This window comes from Poecilia formosa, unplaced genomic scaffold (assembly GCF_000485575.1).
Source record: "Poecilia formosa unplaced genomic scaffold, Poecilia_formosa-5.1.2 Scaffold11, whole genome shotgun sequence".
NCBI classification, from domain to species: domain Eukaryota; kingdom Metazoa; phylum Chordata; class Actinopteri; order Cyprinodontiformes; family Poeciliidae; genus Poecilia; species Poecilia formosa.
This window is the reverse complement of record NW_006799950.1, coordinates 1,308,482-1,327,712: the sequence shown is the minus strand read 5'-3', so window position 1 is coordinate 1,327,712 and position 19,231 is coordinate 1,308,482. Positions and strand designations below refer to the sequence as shown.

At 40.4% G+C, this 19,231-nt stretch overlaps 1 protein-coding gene across 3 annotated transcripts in view; it reads right to left on the bottom strand.

Moving 5' to 3' along the window:
* myh11a (myosin, heavy chain 11a, smooth muscle) overlaps nt 1-19,231 on the bottom strand; it is a 30,763-nt gene that overhangs the window by 7,902 nt on the left and 3,630 nt on the right. For 2 of the 3 annotated variants that reach the window (XM_007543500.2, XM_007543484.2), the window contains exons 2-25: nt 18,220-18,587; nt 17,849-18,005; nt 11,999-12,026; nt 8,785-8,884; nt 8,656-8,682; nt 5,561-5,653; nt 5,399-5,462; nt 5,019-5,117; nt 4,694-4,837; nt 4,494-4,589; nt 4,267-4,385; nt 4,004-4,156; nt 3,732-3,905; nt 3,417-3,590; nt 2,751-2,865; nt 2,441-2,631; nt 2,243-2,364; nt 2,087-2,156; nt 1,831-1,991; nt 1,597-1,705; nt 852-983; nt 503-709; nt 268-405; nt 60-183 (exon numbers count right to left, since the gene is read on the bottom strand). In XM_007543500.2, the coding sequence (XP_007543562.1) occupies nt 60-183; nt 268-405; nt 503-709; nt 852-983; nt 1,597-1,705; nt 1,831-1,991; nt 2,087-2,156; nt 2,243-2,364; nt 2,441-2,631; nt 2,751-2,865; nt 3,417-3,590; nt 3,732-3,905; nt 4,004-4,156; nt 4,267-4,385; nt 4,494-4,589; nt 4,694-4,837; nt 5,019-5,117; nt 5,399-5,462; nt 5,561-5,653; nt 8,656-8,682; nt 8,785-8,884; nt 11,999-12,026; nt 17,849-18,005; nt 18,220-18,561 (3,139 nt within the window). In that variant the 5' untranslated portion in view covers nt 18,562-18,587. The remainder of the gene's footprint in view (nt 1-59; nt 184-267; nt 406-502; nt 710-851; nt 984-1,596; nt 1,706-1,830; nt 1,992-2,086; nt 2,157-2,242; nt 2,365-2,440; nt 2,632-2,750; nt 2,866-3,416; nt 3,591-3,731; nt 3,906-4,003; nt 4,157-4,266; nt 4,386-4,493; nt 4,590-4,693; nt 4,838-5,018; nt 5,118-5,398; nt 5,463-5,560; nt 5,654-8,655; nt 8,683-8,784; nt 8,885-11,998; nt 12,027-17,848; nt 18,006-18,219; nt 18,588-19,231) is intronic. The other variant, XM_007543491.2, reaches the window with a different exon arrangement.

Below are 19,231 nucleotides of genomic sequence, written 5' to 3'. Positions count from 1 at the left end.
AGCAATCTCTTAAACTTTTTTTTTTATTTCTTCACACTACAAGACCTGACTTGGATTACCTTCCAAATCCGAGATCATGGACTCGTGTTTATTTTTGAGCTTTGTGAGGTTTTTGGATTTCTCTTCTTCCTCTGCCAGATTGGCACTGAAATCAGCAATTCTTTCCTCCATCAGCTTGCGCTCCTAAAAAGCCATCACAAATAAAACCCCCTCAGTGTGTGACAGCCAGAAATCTGGAATAAATTATTCTGGGTTTGCAAACCAGACCTTCAGCAACTTGTTGTTTTGGTCCTCCATAACCAGGATGTCGTCCTCCAGCTTTTTTATCTTCCCTTCACACGTCACTTTCTCCAGCTGCAGCTTTTGACGGGCATCCTCCTCTTCTTCCAAGTGCTCCTCCAGTTCCTTTAGGGGGAAAAAAAACAAAAAAAAAAAACAGCCATTAGTTTCATCACCTGCCAATATTGACAAACGAGCAGAGAAGAGACGGATCAGATCAGACCTGCATCTGCTGCTGCATCTTCTTCTTGTCCAGCAGCAGTGTCTGAGCACGTTCTTCCTCTTCATCTAGCCTGGCCTCCATCTCATGGAGGATTTCCTCCAACTCCTGCTTCTTTGCCGCCAGGCGGACCCTCATCTCCTCTGCCTCTGCGTACAGCTCGGTCTCGGCCTGGAGCTGCTCCTGCAGGGCGTTCCGCTCCTCCACAATCTGCAGGGTACAGAGTCAAATAGTCAATTCTTATTATGTTTGTTTAGAGATGAAAAGAGCTGGAAACTTCATGTCTAAACATCTAGCAGAAAGGTCTGGAAAACTGATTGTAAACCATGCGATTGGTTGCGTCATCCTTTACCTGAGTGTGTTTCAAGGTGATTTCTTTTAGCTCCGATTCAAACTTGGTCGCCACCTCCTTGGCTCTGTTCAGCTCTTCCTCCTTCAGACTCATCTCCTCCTCTTGTCGGGTCACTTGCAGCAGAGGCTTCACCTGTAGGTGGCAAACGTAGGAAAAATATTTTTAAACTGATTTTAAATTTAAAATCATTTTAAATCGCTTATCCAGTTATTTCCGGGTAAATTAAAACAGATGTATGTAGTGCACAAAAGTGCTTAGATGAGCACGTTTGTAAGTGACAATGTTTTGTAATTTAACTCAATAAGGTTTATTTAAAATTTTCATGCAGCATAGAGCTGCATCATTTCCCTCAAAGCGAAAAGCTTTCCATGTGTGACAACGTTTTCTGTTGAAGACATACATTTGTGCTGAATTATTGTTGGTAAATTATGCCTCTCTATCTATTTTAAGCTTAATTTAAACTGCAGGCTTGTGGCTCAGCTCTAATTAAAGCAGATTATATTGAGTTGTTGCTGCATCAAAGTTCTGGTATTACTCTGCAACACCTGCTGCAGGCCAGGAATCTCCAACTGGAGAAAAAAAACAGAAACTGATGCCGACATGTTTCATCATGAGGAAGGCGTTTAAATAAGTTAATATTAAGTGGTGTGAAGAAAACTCAGAACTAAGGATGATCTTGCACAACACTAAATATAAGCTACAAAACAACGCTACACTGTGACATTGTTGTCCGTTAGGAGCAGACCTTTGTGAAGAGTCTCCACCACTGCCAGTTCCTGAGTTTAAGGTAAGCGGCACAGTTCCTTTGGATCACTTTCATGGCCGTTAACTGCTGCTGCCTCTTGGCAAATGCCCTTTGAAAACAAAGCGGTTAAAAATAATTAAAAAAAAGAGAACATGAAATCATAAATATAAAATCATGTTAATGTTGAGTAAGAGCAGACAAAATTTTGTGCGTGAAAGCTTGTGTGCTCCCTACTTTCTAGCCAGGAAGCCTCTCGCCTGAGCCTGGAAAGCGATGATGATCACGGTGATCTTCAGATCTCTCTCCTCTTCCAACTGGGCAAGCACTCCAGTTCGGAAGAAGATCTTACTCTGTCCAATCCTGTACAGGTTGGGGTCCAAGTCAAGATGCTTGATCTGGACAGACGCAACATGTTAAAAGGACTTTTTAGGAAGAGCAGCAGGATGAAGGTCGCTGTGAAGATGAGATTAAAAGTTTTAATTGTTCCCACCATGAGGCAGCAGGCTTGTTTACCGTCCATGAAGCCTTTTGGAATAGCACTTGCAGCCAAGATTTCATATCTGTAACAGAGACGGACAGAAGTCGCAATTACCCAGATTTATCATAAGCTGGACATCAAGACCGATACAAATGGTTCTACACAGACCTTTGACGGAACTCCTGGAAAACAATACGGTTTGGAAAACCTTGCCGACAGATTCGGATTCCCTCCAGCACACCGTTGCACCTCAGCTGCTCGAGCACCAGGTGTGCATCCAGCTTTCCTGCCTGAAAAGGTTCGATTTTAGTATTTTAACAGCAAGAGCTGTAGTATACGATGCAAAAGCTATGCGTTGTGCTTAACCCTCTTCTCGTGGTTCGGGATGATGCATCTGACGAAGTTGGGCTGGGTGTTGTGTAGTGTTGTCATGAGTTTTGCCAGAGACTCCTTGTAGAGCTGTCCCACAGTACGAAACATTCCCTTCTTGGTTTTTGAGCCGCCCGCGGAGCTGTCCGTCATCTTGGCTATCGTGTCCAGACCAACCACCCGGTCCGCTGGAGAACAAAGCGTAAACAGAGCTTGTACATTTACACAATAATATGTACGTTTCCATGAGGTTAAAGTAGGTTCACTTATCAGAAATAATATTTTTTTTGTGCATTTCATATCTCACAATCTTTCCAGAGGTCCTGCACAAATTGGCTGGAGGAGTTGTTGAGCAGTGCTGTGACGTTGTCATTTAGAGGGTCCATGTTCTTTGTCAGCCAGGCTGTGGCGTTGTAATCTACCTAAAAAACAAAATCATTACACAACCTTAGTGGATTTTCCTCCTTCCTAGAAGGTGTAAGCAATCAAAGAGGAAACTGTTTTCAACAATACAGTAGAAAAAGTTTTAATCTAGTCTTCAGAGATACACATTTTAGCTTTGTTAAAATAACTTGAAGGTATGAACAGTTTGATAATGAACCCATTATAAACCAGCTTTCTCTGTCACAAAGAAGCAACCTCAAGTCGTCTTAATTGGCCTCAATGTATGAAAATTACAAAACAACGATGTGACAAAATTTTAGCTCCGACAGTCATTAATAATCAAGAGATGAAAATTTGGGCAACGACATGTAATTAACTGAAAGATATTTATTACAAAAAATGTAAAAAAAAGAAAAAAAAAAAAGAAAAATCACCCAAATTAAAAAGAAAATTCTTCAGAAACTTTATTTTAAAAAAAAGACCATTTTAGATTAAAAGAAAATCTTTCTTCTTGAGAGCAATACATTTAAAAAAAAATGCATGAGTAAAACAAGAACGGGACGCATTTGCCTCGTTTCTTCACATTCACCTTTCCAGCATAGTGAAGAATGGAGAACTCTGTTTTGTCTTTGAGCTGCTTCGGTTTGGCAAACTTCACATGGCTTCCTTGAGTGTTCATGAGTTTCTCCACAAAAGAGACATCTGTGGCTTTTGGGAACCAGCACTCTTCATCCAGCAGGGCCAAGATGCCTGGAGGATTGTTCTGCAGAGGATACAAAACGGGGCTCAGCAATAAAACACCAACTAATTTTACATTTTAAACTTCCTCTGTGTATAGAAGTGGAACTTGTGGTTGCAACGTGTTCATTCCACGGGCTATTTTTAACGTGTCGGTACTCGTTACCGGCCTCTCAATGAGCTCGATGCAGGGCTGCAGGTCAAGTCCAAAGTCGATGAAGTTCCACTCGATGCCCTCCCTCTGGTACTCCTCCTGCTCCAGGATGAACATGGTGTGGTTGAAGAGCTGCTGCAGCTTCTCGTTGGTGTAGTTGATGCACAGCTGCTCAAATGAGTTGTCCTAACACACACACACAGCAGAAGATGCACATCGCATGTCCTCCATCTGTGCAAAGCATTTGTAGTCACGCAGTGATGAAATGTGACTGATGTTTATACCTCAAAAATCTCAAAGCCGGCAATATCAAGGATTCCCAGGAAGGAGGCTCCCTGACGTTTGGTCTTGTCCAACGTTTTGTTGACGCGGCCCAGGATCCAGCGGAAGAGTCGCTCAAAAATGGCCTTAGCCAAAGCTTCGATAGCAAAATCAGCCTAATTTAAAAAAAAAAAAAAAGATAAATAAATCCACAATAAATCAAAAGCACTGAGTGTTATATGGACTTCAAAATTAACCTGCAGTGTGTAGTTTTAATTGGTTTTACCTGCTCTTTGGTCTGTGCCTTCTGCACCACCTCTCTGCCCACTTTGATACGAGGGGTGAGGATTGCTCTGGTGAAGTCCGTCACGTTGATGCCCTGCAGGTGGCAGACCTTCTGCGCCGCTGGGGACGTGAGAAAAAAAAAAAAAAGAGGTTAAGTAATAAAACCAATAAGCACAGAAATTTGTAACGAAAACATTATTTGACTCGTTGGACATAAAAGTTTCTAACCAGTGTTGTCCGGCATGGTGGCCTGCTCTTGATTCCTCTCCTTCTTGAACTCAATGTTTCCCAGCTGCATTACCGTGGAGCAAACCTTCAATATATCTGCATCATTAAGAGCAAACACACAAAGTAGACCGATAAAGGTGCCGCCGCTGCGTGAGATTTGCAGGCATCTCCATGCACAGGAACAGAAAAGCCGCCGTTACCAGTTCTTTCCTCCTCAGTGAAGCCCATGATGTTCATCGCCTCCATGGTCTCCTCGTACAGTTCGTCGTCTTGCTGTCCAGAGATCTGAACGTGGCCTGCGCTCAGGAAGCGGTAGTTACTGAAGGGCTCCAGAAGAAGGTCCTCTGATGATAAAATAAGCAAAAAAGTTAAAAAAAAAAAAAAAAAAAAAAACTTAATTACTTCTTTGGGAGCATGCTCAGCTTTCATTTAATTTTTTATTTTTTTTTCATTTGTAAGAATTTGCAACTCTTAAGTACGATGTGAGAACAGTTTAAAAAAGCTTAAAGATAATAATCATCTAACCTTTCAGTTTGTCTTTGGCGCCAGCGATCATGTAGTAGAAGATGTGAAAAGCTCTTTCCGTCTTTGCCTGCCGGATGCACCGGGACTTTTCCAGCAGGTCTGAGAGCAGCCCCTAGTTGAGGATCACAAATGTGCATTCAGAGTAAACGGCATATAGATCCCTGTTCTCCCCCTTTGCAATTATGGATTGAATACGCAGACGTTTGTGTTCGCAACAAACTACGGAAAACTTCAAGCGGCACGACTTCATATGCAAGACACAATCTGCTAGCCGTCATTTTAATCTCTTCTGTACTTCTTTTAAAAAGAGTTGTGGCGCGATGAGACTGCAGGTGGGTTAGTAGCTAGAATAACTGCAAAAAATCTCATTAAAAGGATACAAGTCTCAATGTTGGCTCCAACGATGTAGCCCGTCACATCAAAGTTAATGCGGATGAATTTTCCCTGAGAAAGAGATGAAAAGGAAAAGTGAACTTTCCAATCACGGACTGGAAGATATTGTACATAAATAAAATATATATTTCATTAAACCACAAACTCACAAATCGAGAGGAGTTGTCATTTTTGATGGTCTTGGCGTTTCCGAAGGCCTCGAGGATGGGGTTGGCCTGCAGGAGCTGCTTCTCCAGCTCACCCTGGTGACACAAGCAGGTGGCTCTCGGTGAGTGTTTACCACGATAATGACATGGGATAAGAGGAAGAAGGCATCAAATAATTCATCTATTTGATTCGCCGCTACTAAGGCATTTTATAGCGAGCAGTAAAAGGCATAATTACGCAGAATCAAGAAAAGTCTATATTAGTTTAGGGAAACTTATTTGATGGATTTCGATGCATTACGAATTATCCAAACATATTTTCCAGAGATGTAATTTGTCTCCAGCAGAAGTAGCTGAGTGAATGTCTGTAACCGAGGCGGACAGCCCATCACTTTGAATCGAGATAATCCTCCTGATCACAGTGGCTCCTTTTGTCTGCATCGATGTCAGGAGCTCAGGACCTCTACATAAACTTTCTTAATTAAAAACACCCACTGTGTAAATGAGCTAAAGCCTGGAAGAGAAAGGAGGGAAAAAGGAAAACTGTATAAAGAAGTAGCTCTTTAGATAGACGGTAATTGATTTGTAGTCAAAGTTCATTTTACAAAGGTCTCTCTTATTTGAATCCCTGGAATTTATTTCGATCGTATAAATTTGATGTTTCTGGAAAAAAAACAACTTCTGTACCAAATGTGGCAAAATAAAAGTCACTCTTATGTTTTAGGGAAAAGGAGAAAATACAGACTCACTGATGATGTGCAGTTCAGAGTTCAGGAAAACTAGAAAACAAAGGGAAGAAGACAGAGCACAGCAAGGTGGAAGTAAAGGGAAAAACTTGCATCTCATGAAATGCAAATATAAACTTTTAAGACAGATAAGCAGCAGGAGTCATAAAAGCCTGAAAAGGACAGAGAGGAAAAAAGGAAAAGAAAAAAAAAAAACATTCCTGAAACTATTTCTGTTCAAACTGTGGGAGCTTCTGGAACTTAGAGGAAAGAATAACCAGGCAATATTTCCTCTAGACACCCAAAACGTGTGTGAGATTAGTAGAAAAGAAGTTACTCAAAACATTAACACACATAGCCTAATGCAGAATATGATCACCAAAACCTTTTCCCCTCGCTAAGTAAAGGCTTCTAAGATTAAATGCACACCACATCAACAGCACAACCAGGAAATTCACACAAGATAAAAAAAGTAAAAAAACAAAAAACTCCATGCAACAAAAGTTAAGTGTAATAAACTGGAACGACACAGGAAATAAGCTCTGAACAGAAAGTACAAAAAGAAAATGTCTGAAATCTGCAGTATAAAGCATTTCTGCTCCTTGTCAGAGCAAATGAACATCAGTGGGTTTAATCCTCACTGAAATCCCATCAAATCAAAAGCATCTCATGATGGATAAAAACGGAGAACTCAAAAGCTTCAAAACTTTACTGTGGCAAAAAATGAATGGCACTGGTTTCAGATTGCTTTAGAAATTTCTTAGCCATGACCAGGTGCTCCGAGGAGTTGGTTTTAGAAAAACCTGGAGGCAGGCACCGTTCCCCCCGCCCCACTAAAAGCAATAAGGAATGAACTCCATGCACAGTCACTGCTGAAGGATGTTAAAGTTTACCACAGAACATTCGGACAATCCAATGAACTAGAGGGAGAACATAGTCTGGTCTTAAGAGACCAGAATTACATTTCTGAATGTAACAAAATGCACCGTGTTTGGAGGACAAACTGGAGCCAAGGTCAAGTGACGGTGACGTTTGGGTTATTCTCGACAAGGTGAGACAAGTGTGGATTTCAAAGCAAAACGGACTGAAAAAACATCAAAAGGAAGCTTTTAATTGGTTTCAAAGCCAGACAACAAAGCCACTGATGTCCTAGTTAATCTGACTCGAGCTGAAAAACCTACGAAAGTGTGGATGAATCTGTTATTTTACCTTTTCTACCTGGTGCTACAGAAATTTTCAGTAAATATCTCCTACACTTCTATGCTGTGTGACTGCACCCAATTTATGGAATATTTTTGTTTGTGTGATTGTGGCAGAAATCTGGTGCAAGTTTCATGCCAATGACCACATGAAAAAAAAAAAAAAGAAGAATCACTTCACTGAGAAAAGATCGTTTTTCGCTTCATTAATTTTTATGAATCCTCTTTTTTGCGCCGTTTTGTCTTTAGGCAATGTGCCATCATGGCATGAACACTTTCAGAACATATGTCATGAAAACATAAGATAAAACAATAAAATCTATGTTGTTAGGGGATCTGTTAAAAAAAAATGTGATGGTATCTGGCAGCCATTCATGTCTTATGTTGAAATAATATCAGCAGATAAATTTGTGTAAAGGTCAAATGTTGGTTGTTTTACTTATGCACAAACCTCTACCTTTCATGGGCTGTTTTATGAATACAAGGTGGATGCATGTCAGGGTGCTAGATCTGGTATAGGAGGGATTTCTGTTGTGTGTGCATGAGTCTTTGTCACCGTTTTATGAGGTCTATGTAAGAAAACAATAAAAAGACATTGATAAATAAAATCTGCAAAAGAAGAGTCAGTGAACACTTCCCGTGAACCTCACAGGTAGATTATATGCTTAGGAGTCAAAAGGTTGTTGAATTTTGACAGACAAAAACAGGAGATGGGCATGCTCACACTGTGCTCGATGATCTGTGAGAGACTGTTTCGCTGCTGCAGAGAGTTTGGTTTGATCTCCAATTTGGTTGAAAACCACCAATTTGACAAAAATCCCATCTCAAGTTAGGAGAAGGGGCCACGTTCATCACTGCGTGTCAGTACTCTACTAACCATCATGCAGTCCGAACAAGCCAGTCGCCAGAGTAAAACGTTGCATTTTGTTTTAGGAGGACTTCCAGGAAGTATGCCATCATTTTATTCCAGCGAGGAGGCCGTTCTAAATAAGCTACAGCTACTAGTGAGAAATGTTGAAGAAAACACCATCTGATTTTAGAAAACTGGACACCCTGGAGGTAGAATAACACCCATTTGGTGACACTAAACTTCATGCACTTTTCTAACACACAAATGGCACACGCAAAAAAAAACCAAAAAAACAGCACACTTCAGGCATTCCCCTTTACTCACGTATGCAAACTGTGATCCTGTTTGTTGCTATTTGAAGGAAATATACAGAATTAAACTGGGAAGGTTTCCCTTAAGAGTGAGGGAAGTGACTGACGGATCCGAACACGAGTTCTGCACACAGATACCTACAGCGCTGCTGTCCTTTTTGCCTTTGTGAGACGAGGCCACAACAGCCAGATACTGGATGACCTTCTTGGTGTTCTCCGTTTTCCCGGCACCAGACTCTCCTCTGAAGAGCAGGGGAAACAAAGTAAGAACAGGATTAACAGATCCCAAGAGAGAGAAAGAGACATAAGGATAAATAGAACTGACAGGATTCTGTTCACAGTTCAACAGTCCAGTTTAATTTGATGGGAATCATGTGCTGCAGAGATAACTTCACCATTGCCTGACCCAAAGTAAAATCTGACTTGCCGTTATGTAATCTGATCCTTTGATAAGGTGGAATTTTTCAAGTCTGAAAATTCAGCTGATCTGGGATTATTTAAGTAATTTCAGTCTTTCGGTTTAGCATTAAAACAGGACAAGTAGGGATCAAAGTGCAAACGTTTACCGACATCAATCATGGACATCAGGTCAAAAATGATGCATATAGTGGGATGCATCCTATATTTGGATAAATGCCACTTTTCAAGTCACAAAGAATTAAAACATGGTTGTGGGAATCAAAAACAACCTGGAATAATTCTGGCGTGATACAATTACTCCTGTAATAAGAATGAGCAGAGATAATTTAAATGAGTTGTTGTCCTACCAAGAATTTTACTTTTAAATATTCTCAAGAAATTGGCAACAAGGTCGAGATTACTCCAGAAGCTTGATGTTTGCCGGCTTTATTAGTCAAATAGTTTATATATCAGGTTGGGTTTATTGCCCCTTTAATATAGTGTTCAGGTTTTAACCATCCAACCCCCAATTTCACCCTCAACATTAAAAAGAAATCTCTTCAGGACGTAAAGAAAACGCAAGAACCACTAGCAAAGATTGACTGAAAGGATGCCAACACCTTCAGGCTTGACTGACATTTACAGAGGCTCACATGGACGAGGGAAATGTTTTCTGCAGATAGTTTTATGTTCAGAGGAGACAAAGATCGGGTGTTTATTAAAAGCTGCAAGGGTCACAATGACAAAATAAAAGTTTGAAGGAGTCCAGGTGGCTTTCAAACCTCAACACACCATATCAGGCAGGCCAAACTAAGGCTCGTTACTCGTCCCTTACAAATCTCTTTTGGACCTAAATGAAAGTTGCGGCCATCAGACCGCTCCAACCTGAAGTATGTGCTGCTACGCCTTTTCAAAGTCACTCAAATGTTTTCACAAAGCAACACAGATGGATTCCTTCCCTCCACACAACAAACTTGGATGCAGGAGTCTGATTAAACCCAGAGACGTCAGGCAGAGCACACGTGCAAGCTTGTTCGAGGGTCCTTAAAAGGCATGGGAAACTCTGTGTGTTAGGGTTTGGCAGCTCCGAGAGGAATCCGACTGTGGTGTCATGTTTGGGCTGAGTAAGGACGTACAACATCCAGACTCGGGCTGCAGACATTTGAGAATGCGGATTAAAATGCATCCAAGATTTTCTTATTCATTAATTGGTGACTCGTCATCACTGGAAGTGACTTGACACTTCCAGCAGCAACTTTATAATTACGTTCAAACTCGTGTTGAGAAACGTCTATGGAGTTTTACTTTTTCCTTTTAAAGAGGAAAAATACCCACATTAAAAAAAAGATAACATTTTTAGACTTTAAACAATATGCTGACAGACTGTCGAGTGTCAGAGCACAAATATGGCAATGCGGTTTTGTTTTTGCTCTTTCAGATTAAAAAAAAAAAAAAAGTAAAATATTATTGGGGGGGAATGTGTGTGGGAAGCTCCTTGTACTTTGTACTCTTCATAGATTTCACTCGCATGTCCTGCCCCGGCCTCCTCCAGCTGTCCATTACACCGGGTTTCCATCTGCCAACTTCTGCCTCAACTTCTGTCCAGCATCCATCATTATTTAATCTCCTTCAGGCCTCAAGAGTGACAAAAGAGGAGGCAACTAAGGATATTTTGCAAGCAAACTTTTTATACTTTCCACCAAAGCTGATCTTTCCATTCTGCATTATTAACATTAATATCTAGAGAAAAAGAAACCATGACATTGCTGATATGTCAACATCTACAAAATGCTTTTACTACATTTCTAACCATTTTCCACACTAAACTGAGTTGAAGGCTATTATTTAATAAAAATAAATAAATCTATTGCCAAATATTTCCACTTATTACTCCAGAACTGTAACATTAACTTGTCGTAAAATATCACATAAGACGCAAAGTAACCAGTGAAAATTCACAAATGTTCCGCGGTTTTAAAGTAGAGGCCTGTTGAGGTTTAGAAACCACAATGGTCGTATAAATACGAGGTACAGTTCAACATCCTGACAACTTCTCCCTCTAAACCGTTTTCATTCATGCTCCACACAAATTTTCCCTCAATAGCGTTAACCATCTGATATTTGCCTGCTGGTATAGAGTTATCTACACTTTTCCAGTTTCCCTCTGATAAGGAAGCATAATCGCTGAGGAAATTGCTTGATGGGAAAGAATGCACTGCATCCTGGTTGCAATAAATTAAGAGCAAAGATGGGGAAAGCCCTTTTCTCTCAGCTGGTTCAGTTGAACTCAGGACACCGAGACGTTTCTGTCCAGTTATTGAATGAAGTTATGCAATCAGATCTCTCTGAGCTCACTTTGAAAATGGAAACATTAATTATGCATTTTATGTAATCTGTTGATGTGTGCATTTCATTTGTACAGCTAGTCCCCTCCGCCCCCCTTGTCTTTACTTTAAGTAGTTGCATGCAACACACCTGTACTGCCACTGGATGAAGCTGGGATATGACATTCAGCTTGAATGATAAACCTCATTATTATATTTCTTTTTTTTTTTCAGCAAATAAACAAGCCAAAATTTAATTAAAGATGATGCACCGATTATCTCTGGATGTCTCTGCAACTGTTCAAAAACTCTCAATAATTTGCTCAGCTCAAATAAACAGAGCTGAGCCCAAACATTTGGAGAGCTAATCTGGTTCCCCCATCAGAGTTCAGGACACACTTCCTGACCAAATCCCTGGGTGACAAGCAAGGACACGGCTCTCCCAGAGAACTGCAAAAACTTTAGCATGAACAGACAAGACAGGAGTTTTCATTGAAACTTTTTTGGCGTTTCATTTATTTTTGGCATGTGGTTTAGATCTCTGCTTGCATCAGCGTTATGCGAATGCTCTGTGACATCAGGTCACATAACGCAACGCAAACGCGAGAGACATTTGGAGTTCGTTTCACTTACGTGCAGAGAATGGACTGGTCCTCACGATCTGCAAAATCAAAGAGAGTGGCGGCATTAGATATTTATGGCATGCGATTCAGCAGCATGTGAGCGATGGGATGAATTCAGTTCATCTGCAAAAGAACTAAAACTAAATGCTATCTGGGGTTTATACACCAGCTGGTGGTAACGGAGGTTCTTGTTTTGGTTCATCGATGTGGTAAATGGTCTGAACTTGCAGTGGTGAGAGGAAACATTTCCACTCAGACAGATTTGTTATTTTTGCTCTTTTGGTCAAACGTGAATGTTTCAATACAGCTCAGCTTATTTACAGAGCACCGATTTGTAAAAAATACAACATCTAACGTAAAGGCCACATTGCAAAAGAAAAAAAAAATTCTCCTCTTTATATAGAGATACAGTCATTTCAGTCCAATCATACAGATTCAAAGTGACATCCATGTGTTACAGTTCAATGATTGTTAAATTTGTTGGTAATGGAGAACGTTTCACTCACAAATGAAGAAAAATGCAAAGTGTGCATTTACATCTCACACACTCTTGATCAAAATGTGTTCTGGTCCGTTGTTCTGGTCTGCGCTTGACTGGCAACTCGATAACGTAAATGTAAACAAACCACAACATCTACCGACCACAGACTGGTCTTTTTTCATCCAGAGTTTCCTTGCACTGCACTGGCTTGCATAAATAACCAATCAAACAGCAAAGCAAAATACTGCACCAATAAGCAGACCCAACTAAACAAAAACTAAAGGAAATTTGATATAATAAATATTTGAACTTTGCACCCTGGGGATATTTAGTCATGAAGGCTTAGTCATGAAGGCTTATTCATGTTCATGCACAGCACAGTCTATTTTAGGCAACATTTATTTCAACTTACTTTACTTTAAAATGCAACTAATATTACAAAAACAAAACTAGTGTTTTATTGGATGTTAAACTTTGTGCCAAGAGAAATTTGGAAGTAGAAGGAGTCTGTAAGAGGGCAACTGTTCTTGCACAGCACTATACATAAGTCATGTCAAATAAATGGCGTCCATGATGCATTCAGTTCAGCTCCGTTTATGATACAAATGCAGTTTGATTAGCTATACAGCACTCTAAAAATACTCCTGTGTGAAAACCTGAAGTTCAAGCAGTGTGAAACTAACATCACTTAACAGTTTTTTATCTAACCAGCTAATCTGAATGATTATTCATGCGATTCAGTCCCTGTATACAAAACACCTCCAAGCTCAATGCTGAATAGTCTAGAGCAACTGCTGCAGCAGGAGCGTCACTTCATTTAATGTTTAAATGTCTGGTCAAAAACAAAGTTTCTTCACAGATCTGCCCCACATATAACACAAGCCAGTGTAGACGTGGTTCTTTAGAGCCAACTTGACTTTGGCCACTTCCCTCCATTCCTCGTAGGCAGTCACAAAACATGCAGCCGGTTCCTACTCTGCACTTCCTAATTAAGGCAGAGGGAGAGGGAACGTGTGACGGTCAGATATGTGCGTTTTTGAACACTGTCCAAAAACACTGCTCCCTCAACAAAACCTAAAAGGGAACAGAAATGCTTGAACACGTCTACGAAACCGAGTCAGACATATGGAGTCAATACGATTGTCAAAAAAAGGTCGGAGATCTCTACACCTGTAAATGTAGTGGGGAGCACAGAGGAATAAAACAGTTTTCTGCTGCAATGAGACAGCAACGCCCTTCTGGGAATTTCACATTTTTTATCTGCTGCACATCAAAGACTGAAGGGTAATTTTGGAGGCCTGGGATCTCGGCCAAACTGGAGGCTGAATGTTTCAAAGCTTAGGAGAGTTATCTGAATGACTCCAACATGAGAATTGTTCCTGCTGGACTAGTCGGTGTGAAACATCCCGCTTTACTAGTTTCAACTTCATGGGAAATACAGCCAGCATTAACGCCACATAAACTTGCCCTTAGGAGCAGATTTATGTTTCATTAACTGAGAAATGTAAAAATAACTAAGCTGAAACACACATTAAGCATTACTGGTCATCTTGGAGGAACTTTTAGGCACTTTTCAAAATAGAGAGCCATTCTAGTCGGGCAAATACTTGTTGGTTTCCTCAAGCAAAACAACATCTAGAAGTTAACACGGAGCTTGGCCCCAGACTTCTACACATACCAGAAGATTTTAAATAAAAATCCAGTGAACTCTGCCAGAACACAAACAGGCAGTCGCTGTATCTTTCAGCAGAATGATAATCCAAAACGAGGCCAAATCAATACAGAAATGGTCTCCCAACCACAAAGTTCAACCTTTTCATAAAGACCTCTTCGTCTCCATGTCTAAATCCAACAGAAGACCTGAGGGCATAAAAGGCTTATAACATGAGTCCCTGCGTCAATGAGAGCGAGCCAGTTTAACCTTGTGGTCAAGCACATACCATTTTTAGCTCAGCAATACCAGAGGTCCACTCAGAAATGCACAGCTTCCACTAAAGCCACATAGGGGGCGATATTGTGCAGGTTTATACACTCCCTCAGAAGAGAGAACAAAAAAACAATAAGGGGATTTCACACCACAATATCACTGCATGTTTTCGATCCCAGTTTTCCCTGCGATAATTTATCCACACTAAGAAAGCAGATTTCTGCTTGTGGCACCCCTGAGGCTGCAAGTATTATTTCCCCGCCATGCAACTCTGGGCTTTGTGCGGACATCCGCAGAGACCTCTCATGGACCCCGGGGGGGCGGGTAGAGATGACAAATTTTATTCACACGGTCATAGAGCGCACTAGGAGGTATGAATCTTGTGAAATGTTACTGGAGAACATGTTCTATTGGCAACAGGTCAGGTGAAACGGTGACATTAACAGGAAAGTGATTTAAAAAAAATAAATGCATAAAAAAAAATGTATTTTTTCCTGATTTATGTTTTTTTCTTTAAAAGATCTTTTCTTTTTTTTTTTAAATATCTTTACCAGAGGTCACAATGAAAACATTATTGGAAAAGTTATTTACAAATACAAAGGGGTGGTCCATAAACTAAATTATGCAGAAACTGTAATGCGTCATCCGTCCTAAACACATGTTTATTCTGAAGTATAAGCATAAAGTTAAAAAGTATTTTTTTCTCCTGCTTTGAGCATGTACATTCCTGTAAGGTACACCGATCAGTCCTGAGCTGCAATGGTGCTTCTTCTGCAAAGGATAAATTGACGACACATAATCCAAACACCAGCAGAAATACCAGTCAATCCACCCGTTTTCTTGTTTACCTCCACAGCTACAGTGTGTAAATATGAGCCCTCACGTAAACACAAACTTCCTGTGTGCTGGTTTGTCCCAGGAAGCCTTGGATTATGGTTGATCAAATTTGATAACATAAAACCATAAATGGTTTCTTTATATTTCTTACAAATAAAAATCCGAAAAGTTCAGGGTACAAATGAATTCTGCCCCTTTTATTTTGACTGCTCTAAATAAAACAGTTCCTTCAGTCGGGAGTCACCCACTCACCTGGGTGTAACTTCACCTCTGATGATCTGTTAAGGTCTCAGTGGTTTATTAGAGAACTGCCGTGTGTAAAGTATTTGTTCTGCAATTAGAAACTTCGTTTCCAGCCCCGTGCCACAAAATGATGTGCCGTTGTGCAAAGCACTTACGAGCACCAATCGGAGAAGCATCCAAGAAGTTTGTTGCTGCTCCGGCGGTGTTGCAGAGATACACGGCTTTTATGCAAGAGCAGAAAGATGGAAAACCACTTCTGAAACGCAGCCAAACAGAGGCGTCCCCAGTTTACCACAATTGATGAGGGGAAACACAGCGAACATGTTGAAGCAAGTTTTCTGCGCAGAAGAAACAAGTTGCTTTTTGGGCAAACTAAGGCTGCACGTAGCTCTAAATACAACACATGGTGGTTCACTTCCCACTAAGACGGTAATCCTACAACCAGAACGTCAAATAAATCCCTTAGATAACATGTTAATGTGTTTGAATGGCCAAGTCAAAGCTCAGATCTGAATAAAATTTACAATCTGCAACAAGAATTGGGAAAAGAAAAGGAAAAAAGGGCATTTTAAGCAGAAGAGTCAATAAGAACGATAGTCCTTACATGTGCAAAAATCACAGCAGCAACTTTTGCTGCTGTAAAGTTGGTTATCCAAAAGTTTTCCCTCATATGGGATTTTCCAGATTTTTATTACTGAAAAGTTTGAAAACATTACAATTCCCTTACATTTCCCAATTAGGCACTGCTGTGTGTTTGTCACACTACATCCCAATGCTGCTGTTTGTGATTAAAATGTGACATTTAAAACTACAAATCATCCTTCATAAGTCTCTTTCAAATATTCTGTGTCATGAAGAAGAAACGGCAGCAAACTGAAGGGGAGATTTTGGACGAAGGAAATGCTTTACTGCCCTCCGCCCATCTCTCAATCCAGATGTCAACTCCTTTGAGAAAATGTCCTCATGTCAACATGAAATCAAGTGGTGCAAAAGCCCCCTGGAAACAGATTCTGTGGGAAATGAGCAGTTATGAAATCGCATCACTGCCGTTTGAGCCAAGAGCCATTTACTGTAAGCACGGTGCTGCCGAGGCCACAGTCGTCACCTCTCTGATACACCGACTCCGAAACGGGCCTGAAAATACTGTTCAGGAACCTGCCAGTTTCCTCATCGTCGTCGCACAGCAGCTAGCAGAAAGGAAGCTTAGAGGAGGATTTTGACTAGATAGTTATCACAGGTCTGCAAGAGAAACTGAAGTTTAATTCAAATAGGGGAAAAAAAAAAGAGTTTAAACAATTAATTATACTGAACATAAGATGATCAGGAAATTCCTTGTTAGTTAAATTCACCGTTTTACTCTCAGTAATTGTTCTAACCTCCATTACTATCCACTGACCAGGAAACACAGTCAGGCTGCAAGGGCGAAAAACTGCGACTTGATTCTACTTCATCTGAGGGGTTGAACCATGATTTCACACACTCTTAGTTTGTGCACATCTCTTTTATCAATTAAAGCTGTAGCTTTCCTGGGATTTCTCACAATAATTAATAATGTATTTGAAACCATTTATATTTTTAACACCCATCTGTCCTTTAAATGGCTCCTCCACATCCTATGTGAAGTTAGTATCTTTCAATTTAGCTCTTGATTAAAGAGAAACTTAACCACTCTTACAAACTATGAATTACAGTTGATCCACTCTACTAAAATACTTGCAATGATCTGCATTGTTTTATATTCAAGGTTTTACAAAAGCTCATTTGCAAAGCTTTTATTTAATTTGAAAACCTTCGGGGGTCCAGTTTAAATATTTTACCACAGATCAACAAAAACTGGACAAAATATGAAACAGGTTTAATAAAAACATTGCAAACATTTTTGTTTTTGTTTTAATTAAGATTAATTTAGAATGAGTTAATCTTAAAAGCTAACCAATCCACAGAGGTAAAACCAAACATGATAAGTTGTGAAATATATAATGTAATATTTAAGAAAACTGACCCTAACCCAAACCAAAAACAGCCTTTATATTAATAAACAAACTTCTTTTGTTGCACAAATTATAAAACGGCTTCACTATTCAAAGCATAACTCAGTCAGTATGACGGTTTTTAAATAAACTGTTAGAAATTAATAAAAATATTCAGTTTCACAAACTCAACAAATGTTTCAGAAATTAACTTATAAAACAATATTTAATACATTTAAAAGGACATCAATTTAATATCCACTTATTTAATTATGATTCAGAAACTGAGTAAATTAAAAATAATCCTCCAGTCAAGAGCCGAAATGGACATTTAAATCGATTTTAACCTCACTGCAGGGATTTAACGGAGTGACAGAGAACCAACATGAGGGGAAATCCTACCTTGCATCATGTTTCTGTAGGCATTATCCGCTATGGCGTAGATATGAGGGGGGACTTCATGCCGTTTCTTCCCTTTGTACATGTCGATGATCTTCTCGGAGTAGATGGGCAGCATTTTATACGGGTTCACCACCACACAGAACAGGCCAGAGTATGTCTGAAAACACAGAAATGCCACATTCAAAACTTGGAAGATGTTTTTGTTTTCATGGCTGTTAGAAGACAGTGAGTAAGGAAATTATGGTTTTATAAGAAAATGTGTTTATATAAGGATATTTCAGCCAAAAAAAAAGTGTAACCTTCAGATTCAGGTCAAACCAATATGCACAATCAATAACACTCAATTTGCATGTTTTCTGTAGCGTACTTACATAAATGAGCCCGGAGAAGTACCTCTCACGTAGATTGTGCAACACGGAGGCTTCATTAAGGCAGGTGAGCTCGGCCATGTCCTCCACCTTGCTGAACTTGGGCGGGTTCATCTTCTGGATGTCGTCCTTGTTGACGGTGACCTTCTTGGCGTTATCAGCCAGCTCCACCAGCACCTCGTCGCCGTGCTCCTCCTTGACGCTGGCCGCCTCGAAGCCGTGCCTCTCCGAGGGGATCCACACCAGCTTCTTGGCCGACCAGTCGGCCTGAGCCATGGGGCTGTTCAGGAAGTCCTTATCGACGAAGAGGAACTTCTCGTCCTCTGTTGGGGCCTTGTTGGACATCTTGGCTAGTGGTGGAGGGCCAGATGCTAAAAAAAAAAAAAAAAAAAAAAAGAGTTGGTGCATTAAATGTTAAAAATGGATGGTGCGTGGAGGAGCCACGTTATGGTCGAACGACGGGGATCACAATCGAGGTGTAAAGGTTCTCATTTGAGGGTAGAGAGAAAGAATAGAGCGGACATTGGAACAAGTCCGTTCAACTTCTTCATATTTTCCACACTGCAGCTGTGTGCTAAATAAATGTTCTTACAAATAACTTCAGCGTGATCTGCATTAATATTCATAATCAGAATGAGCCTGACAGCTCTCTATAAAACCTCTAGGGGAAAACTGCTGTACAAAACAAAGCAACCCATTTAAATCGAGTAGAGTACTGGTCAGAGAAGTAGCCAAGGGGGCAATGGTGACTCTGGAGGAGCTTCAGAGATCCACAGCTCAGGTGGGAGAATCTGTCGACAGCAGAAATATTAGCCGTGTACTCCACAAACCTGGCCTTCAAGGAAAGCCACGAGCAGCATCTCAGGTTTGCCATAATCCAGGCAGAGAACACAGTAAACATGTAGAGTAAGGTGCTCTGGTCAGATGGAACTCACATTTCCCCCATTAAAACATGGTGGTGGCATCATTAGGCTGTGGGGATCCTGGTGAGCACTGATGACTCATTACTGAAAAA